Source organism: Thamnophis elegans, chromosome 3 (genome assembly GCF_009769535.1).
Source record: "Thamnophis elegans isolate rThaEle1 chromosome 3, rThaEle1.pri, whole genome shotgun sequence".
Classification (NCBI taxonomy): domain Eukaryota; kingdom Metazoa; phylum Chordata; class Lepidosauria; order Squamata; family Colubridae; genus Thamnophis; species Thamnophis elegans.
In genome coordinates, this window is record NC_045543.1 from 107,516,058 (window position 1) to 107,542,203 (window position 26,146).

General features: G+C 35.9%; 1 protein-coding gene across 1 annotated transcript in view; it reads right to left on the reverse strand.

The window, feature by feature from the left end:
- ADGRV1 (adhesion G protein-coupled receptor V1) overlaps positions 1-26,146 on the reverse strand; it is a 246,303-nt gene that overhangs the window by 174,988 nt on the left and 45,169 nt on the right. Inside the window, exons 28-46 of the mRNA XM_032213599.1 lie at positions 25,202-25,417; positions 23,974-24,189; positions 22,488-22,732; positions 21,793-21,974; positions 17,231-18,042; positions 16,606-16,815; positions 15,767-15,897; positions 15,037-15,136; positions 13,687-13,866; positions 12,307-12,470; positions 11,683-11,776; positions 10,682-10,760; positions 8,270-8,408; positions 7,653-7,794; positions 3,617-3,879; positions 2,819-2,994; positions 1,470-1,594; positions 568-734; positions 24-170 (exon numbers count right to left, since the gene is read on the reverse strand). Coding sequence (XP_032069490.1) covers positions 24-170; positions 568-734; positions 1,470-1,594; positions 2,819-2,994; positions 3,617-3,879; positions 7,653-7,794; positions 8,270-8,408; positions 10,682-10,760; positions 11,683-11,776; positions 12,307-12,470; positions 13,687-13,866; positions 15,037-15,136; positions 15,767-15,897; positions 16,606-16,815; positions 17,231-18,042; positions 21,793-21,974; positions 22,488-22,732; positions 23,974-24,189; positions 25,202-25,417 — 3,788 coding nt within the window. The remainder of the gene's footprint in view (positions 1-23; positions 171-567; positions 735-1,469; positions 1,595-2,818; positions 2,995-3,616; positions 3,880-7,652; positions 7,795-8,269; positions 8,409-10,681; positions 10,761-11,682; positions 11,777-12,306; positions 12,471-13,686; positions 13,867-15,036; positions 15,137-15,766; positions 15,898-16,605; positions 16,816-17,230; positions 18,043-21,792; positions 21,975-22,487; positions 22,733-23,973; positions 24,190-25,201; positions 25,418-26,146) is intronic.

Below are 26,146 nucleotides of genomic sequence, written 5' to 3' on the forward strand. Positions count from 1 at the left end.
AAGTTTGGATAATGAAACAATACCTCTAGCAGCTGAAATCCAGAGGTAAACAAGAACACCGTGTTGTTAGAAGGTCTATTTTCTTTTATTCTACCATGAGTAATTACTAAGTAGGAGGAGCCATTGATTTGAAATGCAGTACAATGATGAGGGTTCTCAATACTGAATTCCTAAGCAAAAAGTAAAACGATAGCTTTTTTTTTTACTATCCAAATAATAAAATCCATGAATTATTTTAAGACAAAATATTTAACATTCCTCTCTATTGAAATAAGATTTATAGATAGCCCTCCTTTAATGATTGCCTCAGTTAGCAACTATTCAAAGTTACGATGGTGATGAAAAAAATAATTTTACAATCAATCTTCACATTTATAACCTTTACAAGTCTGTAAAGCAAGAATATAAGCATGGCCATGGTTTCAATTAGCAACCATTTCACTTAACAACTGAATTTCTGGTTCTAATTGTGGTTTTTAAACAAGGTCTATCTGTGTATCACATAGCTTGAAACGGTGCTATGATCCAATATTCTTAAATATCAGTTTAATTTTTTACAGTATTTACCTCAACAGGAACAAAAACTCCCCGCCATTGATATATTGAAGACTTTACAGCTGGATTTGTTCTCAACAATAAACCATATAAAAAGTCTCCTTCCATAAAAAAACACCAGCTAGATATTGATTCTTCCTCAAAACTTTGTAAAATGGCCAGTACACTTAACCCACCCTCTGCAATTAAAAGAAAATTAATGCTATTAACAGTGCATATTGGCATAAAACAAAGAAAGTCCATAATGATAGCTGACCAAATGACCATGAGCTGCTAAAATTGCATTACCTAGAAGAAAAGAGGCAAATAGGTTCAAGTCTAGGCAGCTGCTTATCAAACCATTCCAGAATCTTGGAAACAATTCAGGACAATCCTACAAAACCACCAGCCTCTCACTTCTGTATCCTCCCATGGAAAAATTTATTCCAGTTGCCCACAGGGAGAATAGAAAAACAGCAAACAACTGGCACCTATCCTTGTTCTTCTCTGATTATATTGTAACTACTAAGAAAAAAAGAAAGATAAGGAAAAAAAACCTTATAAAGCCGCAATATGGAAAGAAATGGATCAGGTAAAAGGAAATTAAGGGAACCAGATGGATACCTCCAATGGGAAACTGCTTGATCTTTTTTCTTCTACAGAAGAAAAAAAAAGCACAACTTTTTGGATTTTTTTCTACAGGGAAAGCTAATCCAGTAGTCCAAGACTTATATAAGTCTTGGGATGCTATGAGGACAACTCAGAATCCCAAGACATATATAAAGCACAAAAAGGCACAAAACCAATTTTGGACGGATACAGTCATTGTCTATGGAAAGGGCTTTATGTCTCTGTGATTGAATTGACCAAATTACAGTACATGAGTTATAAAAACCTATCCTGTATAACCTATCAAAACCCATGAATTGACTTACTTATCCCAAATGCAGAATCAGGTCGCGTTTCCCATTCCACACTCACTGATGTATTGAGTCCATTGCTCCGAGATATTTTCAAGTAGACTGTAGTGTTTGCTTCCTCAGCTATAATAGAATTTGTCCTAAGAATTATGGAAGATTTAACAGAATATATAAATAGTGATCCTTTTTCAGATTCATTTCTCTAAGTGCTATATAACTAATAAATGATAAAAATAAAAATATACAACTAAATAAATGACAAAATAAAAATATGCACCTAAATAAATGATAAAATAAAAATACAAGGAAGGTGTTCTATTGGCATACTCTTTGTAAAAAAAAAAACTGTTTTTCATCACATGTAAAATCTTACATATCCTGATGTTAAAATAACAGACTTTTTCATAGTAGTTCCGAAAATAAATGCTAATTATAATGTAAATATTCTATAAATCATAGCAAGATATTTAGAAATGTAACCTGTGGTTCCTTAGAATTTTCAGAGTTTACTCAAAAGATACCACCGTACATATTCCCTTGGAAATAAATGTCACTGGCTTGGGTGAATATAGAACTGATTGTGCAAAAATATCTGGGGAGTGTTTTGTCAACTGAGTGGAGCACTAATGGAATCAGGCCAGTTCAAGGGCCTCACAACTTTTTCTCTGGCCATGCATGTGCACAGATAGTTCTTCCAGGACTGTCTGTGTGTTGATCACCAGTCACCCTAAAAGCTGTGTTACGCTGTGCATTCACACGTAGTCAGTCCAAGCAGGAGCCTCAAAACCAGTTAAGCCATTTCGAAGAGATGGCATTTCAACACTCTTGAGCAGTAGGTTTGTTTCGTTTGCAGCACAAGGCAATTTCCAGAATGGTTTTGCACATTCCTAGTTTGGGCTGCACATTGTTTGCCATGGCATCCAGGGAAAGCGAAACAGAGAAATACACAGATTTTTGTAGAACTGACATGGAATTATATTCCATCAATAATAAAAAAACAGATTAGATGCCAGGAATAAAAACTGAAACTGGGAAATATTAATGAAATCTCCAAATGCCTACTGTTAAAGAAAAGATGGTCAATATATAGAAGTATCTAAATGTATAACTATTATTTAATGTATTTAAAATATTTATATACTGTCTCTTGAAAATTTATGAATAATAAGCAATGAAAAAATTACTATCAACATTTATGGTTCATATTTATCCTATTTATCCTGACATTCTTCTGATATCTATAACTCCAACATTTACCATTTTCTGTGTTATATTATAAATATCAAAAAAATTATGAAAGACTAAAGTAAGTTAACTTTTATATATAACTAACAAATTAATTTCTGACCTGACACAATATTTACCTCTCTGTAACTGGAAAGATACTGAAAAGTCCCAAAGGGGCTTGATTTTGCAACACTGTGATCAATGTTTCTGTTCTTGCACCTAATCTGGCTCCACCAGTTGGATTGAACAGTGTAACAATGAAATGTTCGTCCATTTCTGGTTCAGTATCCAGGATGGCACTAATATGCAGATTCTGAATGAAGGAAACACATTAGTATTAAAATCTTGGATACTAGTATAATTACATTAAGACACGGAATGAAATCAAGAACATGTTAGAATGGGAGAAACTGTCATTCTTATAACCTAAAAGATAATTTTTATTCTTCAAAATATAATATTTATAATCAAGTATCAATTGGATCAACTATAATCAACAATGAAACTTTATAATAATTTCACATCTCAAAAGCAATTACAAATATTACTATTATTTTGAAAGAGAAGAACATAAACACCATCTTTTCCATGTATTTGTAGTAACTCATCAGAACTTGCCAAATAAGATGCCCAATAAAATGTAGGTATTTTCAAAAATAATTGCTATTGAAATAAATATTTCCAAATAAATATGTACGGCAATGTCAGCTAAAGAATGTTTTTGAAAGAGCCAAACATTTTGAATATCTAAATCTGCCTACAATCCAAATCAGTACAATCATGCTCTGCAATTGTAAATTAGTTCTTAAGGTAAATAGTACAATATACATATTATATACATTTACTAATATAAGCCAATTTATGTATTTTTTTTCTAAAATAAAACAATGTTATTTTTTTTTTACATTTTGTAGAAACTCCTTGTTGTATATTACCTTGACTCTTATTCCTTCTTCTAGAACAATATAGCCCTGTGATGGAGTCAAATCTACTGATGCTTCAGAATAATTTATCTCTCGCACTACGTATTGGACAGTCACTGTTCCAAATATTCCTTGAGGTGGTTCTCTGATAATATTCAATATCGCAACACTTTCCATTAAATGGAGTGCTGTCTGTTCCCTTAGGAAAAAATGTTCACTATTGTTGAAGGACAAAACTCCATGACCGTCATCACTGGCCAGAATAGTAATTGTTGCTTTGAACAGATAATAAATGAAATAATTACCTTAATATACAACATAGATTCATTGGGTAATATTTCTACATAATTTAATAAAGAACACTGTTGTCAATATTGGTATCTAAATTCAGGTACAGCATATATTTGAGATTTTTCTGAATACAAATTTGTGAAAGATAACAAAGTTTATGTAGCTTATAAATAGTTAATCATAATAAATCAAGACAGACGTCTCTAATACATGCAAGGAAAATTTGTGCTCCAACTTTGTTTTGCAAAGTTTGAAAAACATAATCCTGAAGAACTTAACTAAAATTCAGTATTTCAAATGTATTTACATCAAACAAGAAAAAACTTTCATAATAAATATAAGTTTAATAAATAAATAAATATTTTTTATTTTTTATTTTACTCTACTGATTTTACTCGACTGATCCCAATAGTTTTGCTTAAATAATATGAAATCTATCTAATTTTCTCCATTATGAATTACAAAGTGAAAAGAATGTTTTAAAAGTTTCAAAAGGTTTCATATTGTTGTTGTATTATTCTATCAATACTAAAAAGAACTGAAACCTTTTAATAATAGAACCCACCAAAAATTGCACAACTGTTTATGGACTTTCTACATGCTAAACACACACACACACACACGTGTGTGTGTTTGTGTGTGTGTAAAAGGGGAGGATAAATTATTGCTTTTTCTTTTCTTTCAGCACCTAGCCAGGGTGGAACCTACATTACAAAATGATTTTTTTTTTAAAAAAATGTACAATATAGGCAATTACAAAACAATATGACATACTGTCGGCCAATCATTGCTAACTATCAGTAATTTAGGTAATTGTGTAAATTGCTAATAATTATGAAGAATAATCACAAGTATCCACTGTTATTAATAATGTTAGCTTTATGTTAGCTTTATTCATTCACTGTCTCATTCATTCAATTTATGTAACTATGTGAGATAGTTCACAGAATTAAAAACAGAAAACAATAAATAAAAATAAACAACCAAAATAAAATTATTAAAAACCAAATAAAATTAAAAATTTTAACAAGAGAGGGTAGCCAATTCAGTCACTAATAATACAGCTGGCTATCATGTTCCATACCACCGCTGGTCTCCAAGCATAATGACAGAAACATATCTTGAGAGCCTCCCAAAAGGTCAGTAAGATCACGACCTGCCTAACCTTGGGGGGAGGGTGTGGAATGATGTTCTCAAGGGAAGGTGCTGTGCAGTGGTGGGTTTCATTTTTTAAAAAAACCTATTCTGTAGGTGTGGCCTGTTTTGTGGGAGTGGCTCAGCGGTCATGTGACCGAGTGGGTGTGGCCAACTTGGGAAATGTGGTGAAACTCACTTAATGACGCTCTTGTTTAGCAACCAAAATTTTGGGCTCAATTGTGGTCGTAAGTTCTCTTTCTTTCTTTCTTTCTTTTTTTCTTTCTTTCATGTCTCTCTCCCACTTTCTTTTTCTTAATTTCTTTTTCTGTTTTTCTTTCTTCCTTTCTTAATCTTTCTGTCGCTCTGTGTATGTCTGTCTGTCTCTGTGTGGCTCTTTCTCTCTCCCTCCCTCTCTGTCTCTCTCTGTCATTCTCTCTCTGTATCTGTCTGTCTGTCTCTCTCTGTATCTGTCTCTCTCTTCCCTCCCCCATCTCTGTCACTTTGTGTGTGTGTGTGTGTGTGTCTGTCTCTCATTCACTCTCTCTGTGTGTCTCTCTCTGTCTGTCTGTCTCTGTCTCTCTCCCTCTCTCTGTCTCTCTGTGTGTGTCTCTGTCTCTCTCCCCTCCCTTCCTCTCTCTCTCTCTGTCACTCTGTGTATGTGTGTGTGTCTCTCTCACTCACTCAGTTCCTCACTCACTCTGTGTGTGTGTCTCTCTGTGTGTCTCTCTGTGTCTGTCTCTCCCTCCCTCTCTCCCTCCCCCATCTCTCTGTCTCTGTGTATCTGTCCGTCTCTCTCTGATTCCCTCCATCCCTTTCTTCTCTCTCTCTCTATGCCTCTGTCTGTCTGTCTGTCTGTCTGTCTGTCTGTCTGTCTCTCTCTCTCTCTCTCTCTCTCTCACACACACACACACACACACACAAATACTGCGGTCACTTTGTTGAGTGTTCCAATCATATTTGAAACGCTCAATAACTGGTCTGCATTTATGGTTTTTTGCAGCTTTCTGCAGTCATAGGACCAAAATATATGGTTAAAAGTACCTGGCAGTGGCGTTTTTCCCTGGGGGGCTCCATAGAACATTCCAAGACCAATGGCACCACATATGCCCTCTTTGGGGACAGGTCCTCTTCAGAAGGATGAGGCCTCTGTGGTCCCCCTCATGTTCGTCTTCCGGCAGTGGCCCCACGCCGTGGGAAACATAGGCGCATGCACACAGGCACAATTACAGCCCGGAGCAGGACCAAAGCCCCTCTCCCAACTGGCCCTTCCTCTCTCAAAGGGCTTCGGAGGGCTTCAGAAGGAAGCTTCTGCAGAAGCCCGGGTGAGTCAGAACAAGTTTCCGCTGTTATGAAGTCTATGACGCTGTAATTATATGGGGTGTGTGCGTGCACCTATGTTTTCCATGGCATGGAGCCGCATCAAGAATGGGCTCTGGAGTCATTGCCAGCTGTGCAGAGACACGGCGGGGAAAACATAGGCACACGCACACACCCCATACAATTACAGCCTCAGAGACTTCATAATGGCAGGAACTTTTTCTCACTCGCCTGGGCTTCTGCAGAGGCTTCCTTCTGAAGCCCTCTGAGGGAGGAAGGGCCAGTTGGGAGAGGGACTTTGATCCTGCTTTAGGCTGTAATTGTGTGGGTGTGCACGTGCCTATGTTTTCCATTGCGTAGGGCCACGGCTGGAAGATGAGGAATATGAGGGGGAGCACAGAGGCCTCATTGTTCTGAAGAAGACCTGTACCCAAAGAGGGCAGAAGTGGTGGCATCAGTCTTGGGATGTTCTGCGGAGCCCCCCCCCCCGGGAAAAATGCCGTGGGGGATGGCTTTTTAACCAGGTGGCTGTCAGAGAGAAGAGGACAGCATGTGCCCGTGGGCTTGTGCAACAGCCAAATCCTGATCTCCTGTTCCTTCTTCGGCTATTGCACAAGCCCATGTGTTGTGCGCTGCCCTCTTCTCTCTGACAGCTACCTCATTTCCAATGGAGGAGTGGGGAATGCATGCCTTTTCCTCCCTATGCATGGATTTCCCACCCCCAATTGGTAACGAGGTGGCTGTTGGCGGGGCAAGCCTGGTGCAGACAGGTGGGGCAAGTGAGCGGCGACTGGGGGGGGGAGCGAGCAAGGGGGCAGGCAATGGGAAGGAGCATTCCGGTATGCGGCCTCCAGAAGAACAGGTACTGGAAGACACGCTAAAGTTGACCAATGGGTACGCACGTGCCGGGGCATACCCCATGAAACCACCCTTGGTGCTGTGGCAGAAAAGGCTCTCTTCTTGGGCCTGTCAGATTATGTGTTTTTGTGGATAGGACCCATAACATGTACCTCATGCCAGCCTTAATGGCATCTTGCCATAGAGGCTTTATAGGTCATCACCAGTACCTTGAATAGAACCTGGATAGTGAGGCTCACAGAATAGAAGTATTACCTGTTCTGATTGAGGAGCACACTTTGCACCTGTAGCTGCTGAATGTTCTTCACAGACAGCCCCATGTAGAATATGCCATTGTATAGTAATCTATTCTGGAGGTGACCAGGGTATGAATAACTGAGAATAGAGCCTCCTGATCCATGGCAAACACAAAACAAAATACTAATTTCAAATTAATTAATATTACCTGTTGTGTTTTCTCCCAATTCTAATCCAAGGGATGGATTTGTTAAAATTAGTTGGAATCTCTCATCTCTTTCAGGGATCTCATCATCAAAAATTTGAACATCAATATATTTATATCTTTCTCCATCAGCAAAATAAAGAGTCTATTAATGAAACATAGTGTAAATGCCTTTAAATACTGTATGTTGAAAAGCAATGCATACAAATGTACAGAAAAATGTAAATTCTTTCTGACTTTTACATAGCATCTACAGAAACATTCAAAAAAGTACAAGTCATCTTATAACAGCAATAGCACTTAGACACATATGCCACTTCACAGTGCTTTATAGCCCTCTCTAAGCAGTATACTGAGTCAGCATATTGTCCCCAGCAATCTGGGTCCTCACAATGATAAAATACATACAATAAACATAACTCAGTTACGCATCCTAACATCTAACTGTTCTTTGGAAGTTTAAAGACCAATGTAAATGTTTGTGCATAAACAAAGTGTCATACTGATTTTGTTTTAATTAAAATAGCCCTAATATTCAGGGTACAATTGCTTACACTTTTCATTGAAACAAAACATTTGATGCTATGGAAAAATGGTTTTCTGTGATAGTTTGTTCTTACCCTTGAAGAAAGATTAAAGTCCAGTCCCTGATATGCTTCCAGATTCTGAGCATACAAGAATAAGGACACATTACCATACAATCCTCGGTCCCGGAATATAACTAATGTTAAGTTTACATTCAGTTCACTTATTTCAAACCTGAAGGAAAAAAGAAAAGTTACCTATTTATTTAAATAAATTATTTAAGTTACTTAAATACTTATTGGCTAACTTATCAAATAGTTCTAGGAGGCTTAAAACAAATGGGCATCCAAAATAAAAGCAAAACATTAATGTATCAAAAGCAAGATATCATCCCTGATTCATTAATTATCACAGTCATATCATCCACTATGTGCAAAGGCAACATGGAAAAATGTACTTCATTGCTTTTCAAGATGATAGTAAATTATAGTATGGATGGTGTAATTTTAACTCAGAGGAACAGCTGTTGAGGCTGAGGGGGTAATGGCCAAGAAAGCTTGTATCTAGACACCCACCCTTTTAATATCTCTGGTACAGTCATCTATAGTATCCCTTCCCAGTCTACATTTGTCAAGCAGATGGATTCTACTTGGGCCATATTACCCTGGAAGTAAGAAATATCCAAATTACAAAAGGCTTCAGAAGTGACAAGGAACACTTTGAATTGGGCCCAAAAGTCTACAGCTACTTAATGAAACTCACACCAGATTGGCATTATCCTGCTGTAGCATCTTCTACCATTCAGTGTGTGTGGGGAGGAGGGGGGGAGGCTGAATTATGCACAAGTTGTATCTTTAATGGAAACTCTATATAGAACGACTTGTAGTCCTCCAAATGTGAGTGATAAAGGAATGAGTTACTGTACTGCTGCTAAATCCTTCAAGAAAGATAGTACAGCCACTATCCCATGAATGGACTAAAGAATTTGGGAAATTCTTTAATGCAAAAAAGAATATTTCTTTCTCTCCTTACATTCCCACTCAGCTGACATAAATTTTACTGAAAAAAATGCAGACTTTTACAGCACATTTAAGGGGCCTGGAAAATGATGCAAGACAGAAAATTTCAGACATCAGGACTGGTGGATGGACCCAACTGAATAAAAGCATATTTTTCAAAGGATATACCCATAATCCTTGGAAACTTGAAGCTTGATTATGCCAGAAACTTGGTATATTATACCTATGGGTATTTGTTTATCTTTGTGCATGTGTGAGGGCTTTTCTTTTTCTACTCAGACTCTAAAATACCAAATTTTCGGAGTATAAGTCGCACCGCTGTATAAGGTGCACCCAGGTTTTGAAGACACAATTTTTTTTAAAAAAAAAAGGTTTTTGCACTCTGCAAACCTTCCCAAAACAGCCCATTTTTTGCGAAACAGGCCTGCTTTTTTTTAAAAAAAAATTGCATGCATAGCCTTTAGGAAACTTATAGCATACTCCTGGGGGCTAGGGTGGGCAAAATTAAGCAAAAATGGACTGTTTTTCACTCATTTCCGCCCTCCCCAGCCCCCAGGAGCTCTCTGAAAGCCTTCTACAGGCTCTGCATGGCCATTTTGGTGAAGGGGTGGGGCTTCGAGAAGCAAAAAATGCTGTATTCAGTGTATAAGACGCACCCAGATTTTCAGCCTCTTTTTTGAGGGGAAAAGGGTGCATCTTATACTCCAAAAAATACGGTACCTGACTCAGTCTGCTATTATTCTTCTGCTAGAAGTGGGTGATTACTTGGCTCTCCAAATTGCATGGCTATTGTCCGGCAGGTTCTGCCCTTTATGACCTTCATTTTAAAACACATTATCTGACAGCCTGTTTCTTGAGTTGTAAGGTCAGAATTTATTAAGCCCTGCTACTCTAATTTATAATCTGATTCATCAGAAATGCTCATAACATACATCCTTTTTCAAATGTTATCATTTGTGTCAGCATTTTCATAATATTTTTTTCCTTACTTATCTCCTGAAAGTCATAATCACCCTTTACCTAATGTGTTGATGGGTATTCTATAGTATTTTCTACACCTTTCTCAGCTAGATGCTGCCCAGTATTTAGTGATCTTCTCCCACAGATCTGTTTAAAGCTACTCTGCCACTTTTTTACTGGAAGGGACCAGCAGCCTGGTTCCATTTTGGTTCAAGTAGCATTCCTCTCTCTTTTGTACAGATGTGTTTTCAATATTTAATATATATAAAACACTCCAATTCATGCCACCATCTTATCTACACTTTGAGATTCTTGAAACTGCCTATAGCACTTAAATGTAAATTAGCTACATTCCTAATAAGGATACCTTGGTTATCCTGGACTACATAAGAGCCCATATTTGGCTTCCAGGACTGGCTGACTACATTTCCTACTGTCTTTGGTGCCATCATGATTCATGTCAAAAGGTTTCAGCTGAACAAAGTAACAATTTAAGAAAATGAAACATGAATTGAAAATTAAGCTTACCTTGTAGTTTGCCAACTTATTACTCCTCTTGCTCCATCATTAGCATCAATAATTATCTGTGCTGTTAAACCATCCATGTCTAAAAATAGCAAGAAAATTATTTTGCACAGTAATGTGGATCTATAAATTAACACTTAGATGTACAAGGTAAATTATTATGTATAATATCAATGTATGCATAACGTTAGCTAACTATAATTCTTCTCAAATGCTTCTGGAAAAAAGTAGAATATTAATGAATACAATTAAGTAATTAAAATTACTAAAGAAGATAGAGATTCAACTATTCCTAAATGTTCTCTTTGCTATCAATGATGAACACATCTTAAACCTATTGGCACATTTTTTCTATTTATCTTGTAGTAAATTAACCAAGTCGGTTCTGTAGAAATGCAAAATGATGTTCAAATTGAAAATATTAGAATATAGAGCACCAGTAACAGGAAACATGATGTATCTTGGAAATACTGAACAAAATCAAATTTAATATACCAGCCTAAAGTTGATGAAGAATTATAAATTGAGATTTTGGCGCCTGAAGCAAATATTGGAGTTTTCTTCCATTATGTTTCTAAGGCTCTTATAGCACACTGATGTTTGCAGAGAACATGAATGAGAGATTTGCTAATGCTGTACATGATGCACATGCCATTTTTAAAATAAAATAACCACTGGTTGATTTAATAGATGTCCTACTGTAGAACAGTAATGTGGGATCATGCATCAGGACACTCTTCCTCTACAATAAACAATATTCACTATTGTAACTAATAAAAATGGTTTCTTATTATCTGTGATTGATTAAATTTACTTCTAAAATGACATTGACAAGTCTACTGTTAGCTTTATTTTTTTTTTAGAAAAGTATATTTTGAAAGTTTGCATAAAGAGAGTAACAAATATTTTTATATATATTAACATTGGTGCAAAGTATTTTTAAACTGTACAAATTTGATAGAGAAATATAAAGAAATCATGAAAGAAAGTTGTGAGATTTCTACCAAGTCTGGGAGGAAAAGATGTCAAAGGATGTGTGACTATTTTCACAGATGTTAGATTAATAAAAAAATATTCTTGCATTTCTGGAATATCATCCTGTAAAACAAAAAGACAACACAGGTTCATGTTATTGTCCACTTGAAAATTACTTCTAAATTAGCAGAAGTAGTTTATTTTGCACTTAAAATATCTATTATGTCTAACTACCATCCTCATTCCTAATGGAATTACTAGACCTGAAGAATTTTCATGTTATGCATGTCAAATGAAATATTACAAATTTTAAAATAATATAATACGAGCCAGGCTTGTTTCCAACCGCAAGATTTACTACAAGTACTATAATCAGGAAATGAAACAGAAAAAATATGGAACAATGCATTATTCATTTTAAAGATTATAAAATGTGGCACATGGTAGTGAAACCACTGTAATGAAACAGATTTATTCCACTTGTATAAATCTAACTTCCCTGTTTGTGATTAACTGTTCCTCTTGGATTTTTCCATCAACCAATAGAGCAAAGAATTTTCCCATGAACATTAGAAATTATGGCCTAAATCCTGCATTCATCTAAATTAATCTCTCTCTCTCTTTTTCCTTTACTGAGTGGAATTACAATTTACCTCTAGAATAGTAATATTTATGGTGGCTGTTGTTACACCTTCTTTCAAAACAACTGATCCTGATATAGGTATATAATCAACTCCTGGTTCAGCATATGTCCCTTCTGTCCGATTCTTTAAACCAAGAAATTCTGAAATTGTTGTGTAGGTTACATTGACAACACCTGGTAAACATATAGATTTCAGATATAAATACACCTATATTTTATAACGAACAAAAACATCAAGTAATGATTTGTATATCATCACATATCTATATTTGAATATCAGACATGTAAGACATGCAACTAAAGAGGCAGTGTAATGCGCTTCTGTCCAGCATTATAGCTACATCTTTGACTTATATCAAGATGCTTCTTTTATTTGTCCATTATACTTGGATTTTGACAATAATATTATGCTCAGTACCCATGCCCATGGAACATGGTATTTCATGCCTACTGGGAAGCTTTTTAAATTAAAAATCTTTAAAAAAAATAAATTAAATTTTAAATATTAATTTTGTGTAACAACTTTGTGTATTTTTTTCAAATGTCTGCATTTTTCTAAGCTTGCTGTTTCTCCTGTTTGCAGTTATTATTTATAATATCAGAGGTCTCTTAGAAAATTACAGCTAAGGTGAAGTGTAACATTTAAAAAATGACTACTATATTTTGCATCTGCTTTCTTTTAATAGCAAAGTGAAGTCTAGTGATTAAGACATAATGATCACATAAAGATATAAATATCACAGTATAATATATTAGTTTTTGAAAATGTGCAAATATTTAGGTATTTGATATCTAGGACTCTCTACCTTCTTTCTTATATGTTAAGGAAGGCCATTGAATGTTCAGAATTCTGCTGTTTAGAACTGCAAAAAGCAGAAAGCACTGTCTTTTTGCTATATTATCTCATTATGATATTCTTTTCATAAAAATCCCTCCTATCTGTATCATTTTAGTAAAAGTTTAGAAAACCCACTATTTAAATTAAAATTTCATCAATTCTCAAACAAGACTCTCCCAGCTTTTTCCATCATTTCTTTTATCACGTGAAAGGAAAAGCCATTTACAACATTGCAATTAAGTACTTAGAGAATAGTGTACTTCAGTATATTTATTTATGTATGTGAATAAAAGAAAGCTTGTTGGGTGCTAATATCTACATTCTAGCCACTATTGATACATGGTACCTAATATACCTGCTCAGAATCAATTTAGCTCTTAGATTGAAAATATATTCCTTTTTCAGAGTTTCAGATTTATTTATTTGGAAGTTGATGCATTTTCTTCTGCTTTTATCATATAATACTGTGAAACATCACGGGTAAGAAAGTAATAATAATGAAGCTGTATATAGAAAAATATGTTTTAGAGCCTATATTTTCTATATACAAACCTAAAGATCCAAATTCTCTGTTGATGAAAAGTTGAATTGTCTTATTTTCCTCTTGGATTAATACAGTTCTGGAGGAAGATGCAAAATTCAGAATGCCATATGGTTCATCACTAGCCTCTACTGTCAAAGCTGCTTCATATCCTTGATGGTCCAAAATAGCACTGCCAGTTGAAGTGATACCTAAAAATAAATTTAAAAATGATATTAAAAAGCATGGTTCCTCATAGGAAAGTGCTGTTTAATTTAATAGAAAAATGTTTGGTGGTATATGGCAAAAGATATTCCAGTATGTTTTTCATAAAACCATGATCTATTAATCTTTCCATTCCATTTTTCTGTTTTCTATGTACAATGATTGTGACAGCATACATGGCAACTTTCCTCCTTCTTCCCACATAAAATAATCACATATTGGGCTAGAGAAAGCTAGTTGGTTATATCATATTATGATAAAATATCATAAAAAGTAATAAAGAAGATTATGTTCATCATGATTATCAGACATCGTATCTTATTTTTGGAATCAAAAGAAAATTGTCTCCAAACATAATTTCCCCCATAGTATATAAAACAATTGATCTCAAAATCTGGTAGACTACCATAATTTCTGATTTAGAGGACTAATAAAGGAGAATATTTGTAGCTCAGGGTTGAAATGAAGGGTTCATTTTGCTCTCTGAGCTTGCTTGTTTTCTTGCAGATGTTTCATTACCCAAACTAGGTAACATCCAAAGGTGGTATTCAGCAGGTTCTGACCAGTTCTGGAGAACCAGTAGCAGAAATTTTGAGTAGTTCGGGGAACTGGTAAATACCACCTCTGACTGGCCTTGACCCCATCTATTCTCTGCCTCCTAAGTACCAGTTGATCAGGAGGAAATTGGGATTTTGCCATAACCTTCCCCTGGATTTGGGAGGGAATGGAGATTCTACAGTATCCTTCCCCTACCACACCCACCAAGCCATGGCATGCCCACCATGCCACATCCAAAAAATCGGCAGCAAAAATTTTTGAATCCCACCACTGGTAACATCATCAGTGCTAGTAAGGGGGGCTGAATGATGTTATTTAGTTTGGGTAATGAAATATATGCAAGAAAATAAGCTTGGAGAGCAGCAACAACTCCCCCCGCCACCCTTAGATAGGACTTTAGTTTGATCCAATATCCTTGTTAGATGAAGCATTAAATGGTTCTTTGCATCTGTGAACAGACTCAGACAGACTTTTCATGGCATTTCAGACTGATGGATTTTACCCACTAATATATTCATCTTCAGATTACAAAGTATTAAATAATCTAGTCATCATGTATGACCCAATCTTGATTTGCTATATATCTACAAGACAGATACCTTGAGTTTTAATATTATGCAGAATTATGTGATATTCTTTCTTTTCTTCAGGGATCTTATCATCCAGCAGGTATAAATAAATTGTTGCATTTAATGACCCCTATTTGTTAAAGCAAAAAAAAAGGACAATTATGTAACAACTATAATAGTACAGGTAGTCCTCAACTTACGTTTGTTCAAAGTTACAACGGCAGTGAAGAAAGTGACCTATGGGCATTTTTCACACTTACAACCATTGCAGCATCCCTGTAGTCACATGATCAACGTTCATATGCTTAGCAGCTGGTTTACATTTAGGATGGTTGCAGAGCCGATGTTCTGACAAGCAAAGTCACTGGAGAAGCCAGATTCATTTAACAACCATGTTACTAACTTAACAATTGCAATGAGTGGCTTAACAACTGTGGCCAGAAAGGTCATAAAATGGGGAAAAACTTACTTTACAAATGTCTCACTTAGCAATATAAATTTTGGGCTCAGTTGTGGTTGTAAGTTGTATTATATTTTATTCTAGCAAAAGCTTAGTGGGCTTGTAAAACCCACTAAGGGACAGTGGTACACGCTTAGAAATAAGTCCCTCTTCATTAGTCTAAATATGGCTGAACAGATATGTATAATTTTACATTGCAAATAAGGCAATAAAGTTTTCTGTCCATCTGTTCTAAAATCAAGTGCAACTATTCACACTTTCTTTTTATTATGGTATCTGAAGCAAATGAATGATAGCTACCTCTAAAAAATAGAGTGTGCCAGAAATGTTTTCAAAGTTTTGTTCCAGATTATGGCCAACAATTTCCCAGTCAACAGTTACATTGCCAGCTCCTGGTGCAGTCCTTAGCACATGAAATTGTAACAGCTCTCCTAGAAATTAAAGAATACATAATATCATAAGAAATGAAGGAAAGCCGATATATTATTTGCATCTAAGGCAATAGAATGTTCTAAACAATTAGAACCTTCCATTAGTTTGTTTCAAAGATAAATATATGCCCTTCTGATAAATCATTTCCATTATCTTGATTTGCTGTTAAATGACTGTAATATATGTAAATCAGAAAGAAACTACAAGTCTCATCTGTTTATCTCCTTATCTACCTACCTAACATTTATTTAACTGTAATACCTACTGTAAAATTGCTGACTTAAATAAAAGAAAAACTATTATCAGCAAATGCAAAGTATGTTCATCACAATATATTCCTCAAGTATTAAGGTAAACATTTATTGTATATATTATACAAGTGCGGTATATTTCATCAAGGTTAACAAACTCCAGCCTTTTTCTCATTCATGTGTTTTGAAGTATGTCAGAATTTGGAGAATTGGTGGAAGTATAAAACTGTGCAATTACTCACACACTGTACATTTGTATATTATTCCACAATATTAATTTCTAGGGATAGAAAAAAATTTAAAGGGATAAATTGATCAAATGAAAGCAAATAAATTGATCAAATTCTTATTTCTGTTTTTCTGAATAATAAATTGATCAAACTGAGAGAAAGCCTAAACTCAGATTAATATTAATAGCTCACAAAGAAAGGGAAGTGAAAATGGAGATAAACCCACCTTCATGAGCAATTACAGATCTTGAGGATGTTTGAAAACTAAGAATTCCTGCTACGTTGTCATTGGCTAAAATCACCACTGTGACAGTATCTGAAGTGGGTAAAATACGGCTACCACCTTCAGTGTGGGTCAAAGTGATGTGAATGCTTTCATCATCTTCGGGCTCAGTGTCATCTAGAATAGTCAAAGTGATGGGCTTTTTTGTCTCACCTGATAAGAAAAATTAGAGCACTTTATGATTATGTAGCAACCTTTCCAATGTTTAGAACACTTATTTCACTTACATAAACAAAGCAGCTTTCTAAATACAAGCCTATAAACAAAGCAGGTCTAGCATGTAATACTATTTAAAACTGTTCCTTAATTCCCCTATAAATTTTGGAAAAAGTAGTATGAAATCATTTTAAGACACCACATTTCAAGTGGCATGAAATAATCTATATTTAATGCATTTAAAATGCCAGAATTCAAACTGTAATTTATGAATGATAACCTTCAGAGAGATATCATGTGTATTTTCCTTACAATCTTCCTGTAAGTAATTATAAAGCTTGATATATGGCAATGATTGTACAGGACAGTAACATATTGAGTTTTCATTAAAGGATTCTCTCAAATTTCTTACCTTCTGCAAAAATCAGGACTTCTCCATCACCTATAAAATCCAAATTTGGGGTAGCCGTGCCACCACTAATGCTCCATTCCACCATCACCTGCCCCAGACTACCTTCTGTTCTATGTATCATCAACTGCACTGTATTCTGAGGCTGTTCTTGTACTTCCACATAAAGACCATTCTCAGTTGTATGGGGACTAGTGCTATAAATTACAAACACACCAAAAGCATCCCCATTCATTAGTATGAGAACCATAGCGGTGTTTGGTTGCCCTACGACTGGTTGATTTTCAATGCTGGCAGTGACATTCATCAGCACAATTTGTAACAAAGAAATGGCAAACTTCTCATCCAGTTCTGGAAAACCATCAGGTAATATGGAGACTGTGAGGTTTGCAAATTCTTCTCCTTCTTCCATGATCACCCACTGGCTGATAACAGGCTCATAGTCATTATTAGCAATTGCTTGTGTACTGAAAATAGCACTTAAAGTAGTAAGATTTTTCTTGTACATCCAGAATCCGGACTTGTTGGTTATTGAGCTACTCCAAGATCCTACCCAGAAACATGATGGAATTTCAGAAGTACCAGAGAAATAAAAAGCTGAGCAGGCCTGTTCTTTCAAACAAAGAATAGCACAAGTGTAGAGAGAATCATTGGCTGGTGAAAGATCCACTCTGGTCACATGACTCTCATCTGGAATTCCTTGTATAGGTTCTTCATAATAGCATAATACATGCAGCCCTTCCTCTTGTACAAGAGTTATGAAATCAATGTCTGAAGTGCTATAAAATATCTTCAGCTGACCAAATCTTCCACCACTACAAATTAAATAAATGACAAATTAAATAATGATTAAAACAGTTTTCTTGATATAGTTGTATTGTTATAGTTAAATTTGAAGGGGTAGGGAATGCAAAAGTTAAATTTGATATCATCATTAAATTTGAGGGGGTGGGGAATGAAAAATATAAATAAAAACAAAGCATAACTTTGAACTCTTATGTTTTAAAATTTATTTATTAAATTTATTTATTAAATATATTTATATGCCGCCCAATCCCGAAGGATACATTACAACAGGGATGTCAAACTCAAGGCCTGTGGGCCGGCCGTATTTGGCCCATGGGGTGCTTAGATCTGGCCCGCAGGGCCACCCTAGAAACAATAAAGGACTGGTCCGTGGTGCCTCTGTCAGTGAAAATGGAGCTTTGTTGGGGGCATATGTGGCCCTCTTGAGCTCTGGTTTTACTGGCAGAGGGTTGCAGGAGGCCGTCACAGCCAAAAATGAAGCTTGGGAACCCATTTTTGCTGGAAGAGTACTCAGGCCACCACAGACACCCCAGCACGAGTGATGTTGAGCTAGTCACACCCACCATGGCCAGGCCCTCCTCCAGCCCCCCCAAGGTCAAATGAAACTCTGATGCGGCCCTCAATGAAATTGAGTTTGACAGCTCTGTTTTACAGGATACTATAACCTTACTTCAGATGCTTGGGATGAAAGGCAGAAAGGGAAGCTAAGAAATAGTGATTATAGGAAGAACATTTTCCCTAGGTTTTACATTTTTTAATTTTGGGGAAATAATTAGATGTGGGGGCTTATATGTTCTAAGTTTATTCAGACTAGAAATCCTCTCTATGATTTTCATTCAAGACCGTTTCCCGGTGTCCTTATTTCTAAACTACATTCATTGGGGTTTTCCGATTAATTTGTTCTGCCTTCCCTGAAATGCTTCATTAGCAACATGTTTCTCCTACCTTAGAATACAGTCAGGGCTTGTAATATTCATGTCTAAACATGTTACATATGTGTAAAACAGCAACTATCATAGAACATCACCCTTATTGACTTATTTATTTAATATTTATGACACATAGAACCAGAAAATAAAAATTATTTTGCAATGATACTGTTGATGTGTTAGGTTTCCCTAATTGCAACCTGTTCTCATAGTTTTACACCAAATATCTGGATGCAAATAGCAATAGAAGTTAGACTTATATACCACTTCACATTACAAATAATTCATATGTATATTCGTATAGCATATTCATCTGCTAACAGAGAATTTTGCATTCATTTTAAATCTATGGGAGGTATATAAATATATATTAGATATATTTATATCTAAAATATATCTAATATATTTTATTATATATGCATCTATTAATGCTTACAAATCAAGAATATGCACAAACACATAGATACATTTAATTAAAATTAATATATGATACACGCAGTGATGTGCAGTCAGTTGAGGCAGGTGAGGCACAGCGTCACCGCTCTCATCATGAAAAGAAAAAAAAATGTAAAAGGAAAAAGGCAAGTGCTGAGATGAGGCTAGCTAGCTGCTGCCTCACCATGAATGACTCCCTAACTTTTTTAAAAAGCCTCTAAAATGTGCCCTCTACTATGAGGCAGGAGAACTGCATGCCTCATCTAGTCTGACTTTTTAGGCGTTTTATCATCGCTCAAGCAGAATTAAGCAAGGCTTAAAAGCCTAAAAAGGCCCGAGGTAGGTGAGGTACGCAGTTCTCCTGCCTCATAGTAGAGGGTGCTCATTCTTCCTCTGACTCAACGGCACCGCTACCCCTCTTCCCTTTTTCTTCCCTTCTCGCTTGCGATACAGTGATAATAAAGGGGAAGCACCTTCATCTCTTCATTGATTTCCCTTTTTATGGGATGAGCCAGCTTCCTGCTTCTTTTATTTTCTGGAGGTCTCACTTCTTTCTCCATTTTTGCCATTTTTTATTTTATTTTTTTGTTTGATGTGCATGCATGCGTGTGTGTGTGTGTGTGTGTGCATGTGTGTGTATATGTATCTACTTTGATGGAGATGAAATGGCTGCTGGTATTATTTGGGAAAAAGCTTTCGGGGGAAAGGTTGTGGAGAGGAAGGGAGGGAGGACGGGAGCGGCTTTTAGTGCTGATTTGTTTCTCTCTCTTTTCTCTCTCTCTCAGTCTCTCCCTTCAGCACTCTTTCATTTCTCTCTCCCTCTCCCCCTTCTCTCTCTGTTTACCTCTCTTTTCCCTCTCTCCCATTCTCTCCTTCCAGCTCTCTTTCATTTCTCTCTATCTCTCCCTCTTTCTCCCCTTTTCTCTTTCATCTCTTTTATGCGCGTGCAAGCAAAATACCCCAGGATCACAGCGGCGGTGACAGCGACTCCTTCTGCTGCCGCCACTGAGAAGTGAATACCTGGCTGCGCTGCGGAGAAGAGCCACACTGTGCAGGAGACTCCTTAGCGCTAGACTCAGGTCAGTGCGAGCCGCAGTCCCCTTCATGTTGGCTCAGGAAGGAGGGGAATGGGGCTGCCACTCGTGCTGACCTGAGTCTAGCGCTAAGGAATCTCCTGCACAACGTGGCTCTTCTCCACAGCATAGCCAGGTATTCACTTTTCAGTGGTGGCAGTGGAAGGAGTCGCTGTCCCCACTGCCGTGATCCCGGTCCAGAAAAGTATTTTGCTTGCACGCGCGAGGAAGAGATGAAAAGAAAAGGGGAGAAAGAAAGAAAGAGAGAGATGGAAGGAGAGAATGGGAGAGAGGGAAAAGAGAGGGAAACAAATTAGAGAGAGAAGGGGGAGAGGGAGAGAGAAATGAAAGAGAGCTGAAGAGAAAGAATGAGAGAGAGAGAAAAGAGGGAACCAAATCAGGGGGAAAGAAAGGAAGAGAAAAGAAGGAAGGAAGAAGGAAGGAAGGAAGGAGGAAGGAAGGAAGGAAGGAAAAGAAACTTTCTCAGACCTATGACGAACGCAATGGCAAGCTAGATCTCTTGCCAAGAAAACTATAGTTTGCCAGAAGGCACAAATTGGAAGCAAGTCTGATTTTTTAACAAGAAAATAACAGAGATGGCAAAAAAATGCATCTGAAAATAAGATTATTTATAATTTTGGATAACATATTATATTGTCAAACTCAAAAAGCTTTTGATACTTAATTGTCGTCATCATCATCATCATCATCATCATCATCATCATCATCTCTCTCTTTCCTCCCCCCCTCGGAGGGACTGTCGTCCCTTGTAGAAAACACAATAAGGAACTCTTTGGCTCCTTGCTCCCCCGCAAATCTCTTTTTTTGTTGTTGTTGGCTACCGCTCTTGCCTGCCACCCCTTCGAAATGCGCAAGGATGGGACAAAATGGCATGGATTCTTTCATTAAAAACCCCTGTATTAAAAAGGCATTTTAATAAAAAGATTGTGATGATGTCAGTGCCTCACCAGCCATAAACCTCACCGCATGTCACTGGATACATGCTATTTGAAAAATAAAATTACATTCAGTAGGAATTACTGCTTTCAAGGAAACATTCATTAGATAAGCTGCAGAATTCTTTTCCTTGTAGCAAAATCTTTACATGCCTCTAGCAATTTCAAAAGCAATCATGGTAAAATACTTTAGTATTTTTAGTAGGTTTTTGAGTTTGTGTTGGTTTATTCAAAAAGATTGCCTCATTCTTATCTACAAAGAGTTTTCTCCATTAAACTGTAAATTGTAATATATTGCCATAAATACAGCGAAACAAAGTGATTATTAGCCATAACCTAGTAAGGTATTAGGGTATTAAACAGACCTCCTCTTTACTGTTATGTTTGCAGTTGAACTTCTCTCCAATGGCTCTTGAATACGATATAAGTTTTGTTGAAAGGATACTGTTCCATATGGCTTATCATTGGCAGGAATTACAACATTTGCCACTCTGTCTAGTCCAATAGTACCTCCACTGGAAGCCTGGGTTAATTCCACTCTGATAATCTGTGATGTATTTTGGACAAACAGTTTGGTGCAGAAAAATATCATTAACTCTAAGGTTTGATTCCAAAATTAAACATGGGCACAAAATTCCTAAACCAAATGTAAGTTCTTATTGAGATTTAAGCTATTAACAATTTAAAATGTAAATTTATCTCACAACTTTGCTCAAGAAAGTTCTAGTGTTACACAAGGAAACAATTTTCACCCCTGCTCAGTATAGTTTTTGAAAAATTGCTCTAAATGGTAAGAGACCTAGAGATCAACATTCGAGAACTGGGAATTCAGCAATTATTTTATCCTAGCAAAAAGTTTTCTGATCCCTGCTCTCCCCACAAATCAATTGACATTTCCATTTTCAATAGCATTATTATCATTATCATTACCATTATTCCATAGTATTGCATTTTTACAAGTCCAATACTTGTACCCGTGATTTTTATGAACATCACTTTTAAAATAAACACAGTCACATAGAGTTCTTCTTTTCACGTTTTGTCTTATTTCTCAGCTTACCTCTTCAATTTCTGGAACATCATCATTCAGAATCTCTAATATCAAGTTCTTTATGGTTTCCCCAGGGGAAAATTGAACGTTGCCTAAGAAGACTTTCAAATCACTGGCAGCAAATTGCCCATCAATGGTAGCAATCCATTCAACAGTTACATTGCCAAGTGTTCCAGCGTTGCGAATAACTGGCAGATCTATCAGCACTGTATTGGCTTCTGGTTCTTTGACAACTATATTAGTGGTCTGGAAAACTAACAACATGAAGCTTCATTTTTTTTTCACTGTAATTTATTTTTTCTGCTCGTTACGTACTTTTAATACATAAATAGAAATTTAATTTTTATAATCAAAGACAAATAATTGGTGGATTTTTAAAGCTACTGCATATTATAATTTTGAACAGGTCTTCCTAAATTAACAATCAAAGCTTGTATTGTTCACTCCAACAATATTAGAGCCAAAGTGGGGGACCCAATGGAAACCCAGCACCAGAAATAAAGTGCCTGCATTTTTACTGCCCAAATTGACTTCATCCTCATTCAAGCAAGAGGCAGCAAAGTCCACAGAACAGACTATGGTGAATATTCAGGTAGAGACAGTACTTATAAATCTTTTACAAATGTCTTTGTTTAATAATCTCTCTTTAACGGGAACTTGAACAATAGAAAAATGAAAAGATTCATGAAATATTTCCAATCCAACTCTAAATAGTATTGAAGAATTTCCATGCTGGTCCAGAATACTAGTTAGCTCAATCTTTCTCCAACTGTTGGTTAACAAAAGTAAACAATGGTCTAGCCCTTAATATCACTATTTAAATATTTATATTCTAATTTTATTACTAATTGCTTGAATAGGAAGAATACAAACCTTTTAATTAAACTAGAAGACCTCCTAGGTCCCTTCCAACTCTGTTATTTCATTCCATTCCATTCTGTTCTGTTCTATCCCTATCCCTATTATTTCACTCCACTCTAATTTCACCAGAACCCTGTGAAGTAGACTAAGAAGTAGGTTTAAAATAGGGTCTACTCTTCTTCTCTCTCTTCTGATTTGTATTCATCTTGCTTTTGTAAAGTCTTCTATAATACCACAAAAGGATACCCTAATTTCACAGAATGCACAAGAGGCCAGTTTAAGATTTAAGAAAGGGAATCAGAGAGGGGAGTAGAGAGAAGGACTAAAGTCTTCTTTCTGGGGATCGCAATACTTCTCATGAAACAAAAAGAGATTACATGGCTTGTAATCTTTACTTTAGGTATTAAATTTTAAATTGTAAAGTCCAGTATAAATGTAATGGCAATAATATACAGTACTTTATCATGGTTTCTGAAGAGGTTTCTTCAAAAAAGGAAGAAGTGGCCAAAGATAAGATAAAATGGTTTGAAAAAAAAAATATTGTTGAGATGAAAGGTAGATTTAAACTTGTTAAATTTATTATGATATTTTTCAATTCATGGATGGTTTTATTAACATTTAAATGCCACCTTACCAAAAGATCCAAATGGATCGTCCGAAGCGTCAATAGTTATCACTGCCTGACTTAGACTCCCGAGTTGTGCTCCGCCTGTTGTCTGATTGAGCAGCTGCACAAGGAAGGACTCCTCCCTTTCAGGGTTAATATCATTAATTATATAAATTGGCACGGCTTTGCTGGTCTCTCCTTCTAGTAAGACAACATCTGAGGAAGCTACGCTGTAGTCTTCACCTGTGTATAACAAAGATGCCTATTCAAAAACATGATGATACTATTTCTTTACATTATTTGAAATTCAGGTCTAATGAGCAGAATCTATGAGAAAAGTTGGAGAATATAGAATATGAAGAAACAATACCAACTATTTTATCCTATAAAAATATTTGGCATTCATGTTTTAGCCATTCCATATTTCCTATTGCTACAACCCAAACCTTCTTTAAAGAGATAATGTTAGCATACATGATCTACTGAAAACAAGTACCCAAAATAGTGTGCATATAAATAATTGATATTGTCTGCTCTGAATTTTTTTTTTTCAAAAGCTAGCATGCTTTATCATCAAATTAATTTGTTTTACCATGAGAACAATATATCTGGAAAATTTGAAAAATGATCTCAGGTTAATTAACACAGTAACAGTTTATATGTAAATTTAAATTAAAACATGACAGAATGATCATGTAAACTTGAATTCAGCAAAGGACTGTACGTGCTATGTTATATGTTTTTCTTTTGCTTATTCCATGCTGAAACATTTCTATATCTTACTACATTATAAAGCCATATTAGCAGATATCAGAATGAAGCTGTTAGGTAAACATTTCAGTCACCTGGCACAAAAGGATACACTGGATTATATCCTTCCTGCCTTATCTACACATTGAGATGGAAGGCATCAAGAGGGAAATTTGACCATGTATTTAAACTGGGCTACCCAATTCAGATCTTTTGCTTCAATGAATGGATGCAGTTAGCAAAAATGAGTGATGGGAATGGACCAATGAACACAACTCCATTTTATCATAGATATACGGTAGTTTGAACTGGATGAGCAACAAATGCTCAAATAACAACAACAACAAAAGAATTTCTGAACATGCTTAAGGATTTTATGACATGCAGGCATATTCCATATAAAGCTTTCTGATACTATAGTATTCTTGCCATTTGATTATAACTAAAGTATATGTGCAAAGTTGTACGTTTTTGCCATTGCATTGTAGTCTCTTCACTCTCTTACCAGGAGTTGCTGTAATTGGCACTGCTCTAAATTTCACAGAGACATCTGCAAAGATTCCTCCGGTTCTTGTAACATTGATTATTGGTCCAATATAATTTTCAGGTACTTGGACAGCTGGTGCAGAAAGCTGTAATGTTCCAAAAGCATCATCATTGGCATTGATAATTATATGAGCAATTGTATCAGTAGTAGATCCAAGGCGAGGAGAATCTGAAACTGAAATACAGAAAAATTTGAAGGATTTCCAATTTATTTTTTACAATAACTATAAACTAGAATTTTACAATGAAATAACAACCTTATATCTACTGTTTTGGAAAGATAAGCATTGGTTTTTGAAGGACATTTGTTCTGATTTGCAGTAATTATAGCAATATTACTGGCACCGTCCAAATATCCATTCATGTACAGTATACAGAGAGAGGAAGATAAATATGGACGGCGAGGGAATACAGGACCAAAGCAACATTCATGGCTTATTTCTACTGGATTATTACCAGATCAGACATCATTTCAAAAAATACCAGCATGGATAATTTCATTTTTTTATCAAGGTGGTATCTATGTTATGGAAATGTGGGATATGCACATCCTAGTCTACTTGATCTGCTCTAGCTTCAATTATTACTTTCCTCAATTATTCAGTTTATTAGCCAGCTTTTGTTTTATAGTAAAGTGAATCTTTGACATTAATCAGCAGCAGATTCTAAAATTGGATTTGCCATGGTTTTTTTTTTTTTAAAAAAAACCCAAGACACAGAATAGTCATGGTTGTGTGTGAAAGTGTGTTAAAAGAGAGAGTTAATCTTGATTTTTTTGTGACTACATAGACGTCCATCCATTTTTGTTGACAAGTTTTTCAGAATGATTGCTTTCTTCCTAGGGCTGAGAAATAATGGCCCAAAGTCAACCAGCTGGCTCCTATGCCTATGACAGGACTAGATT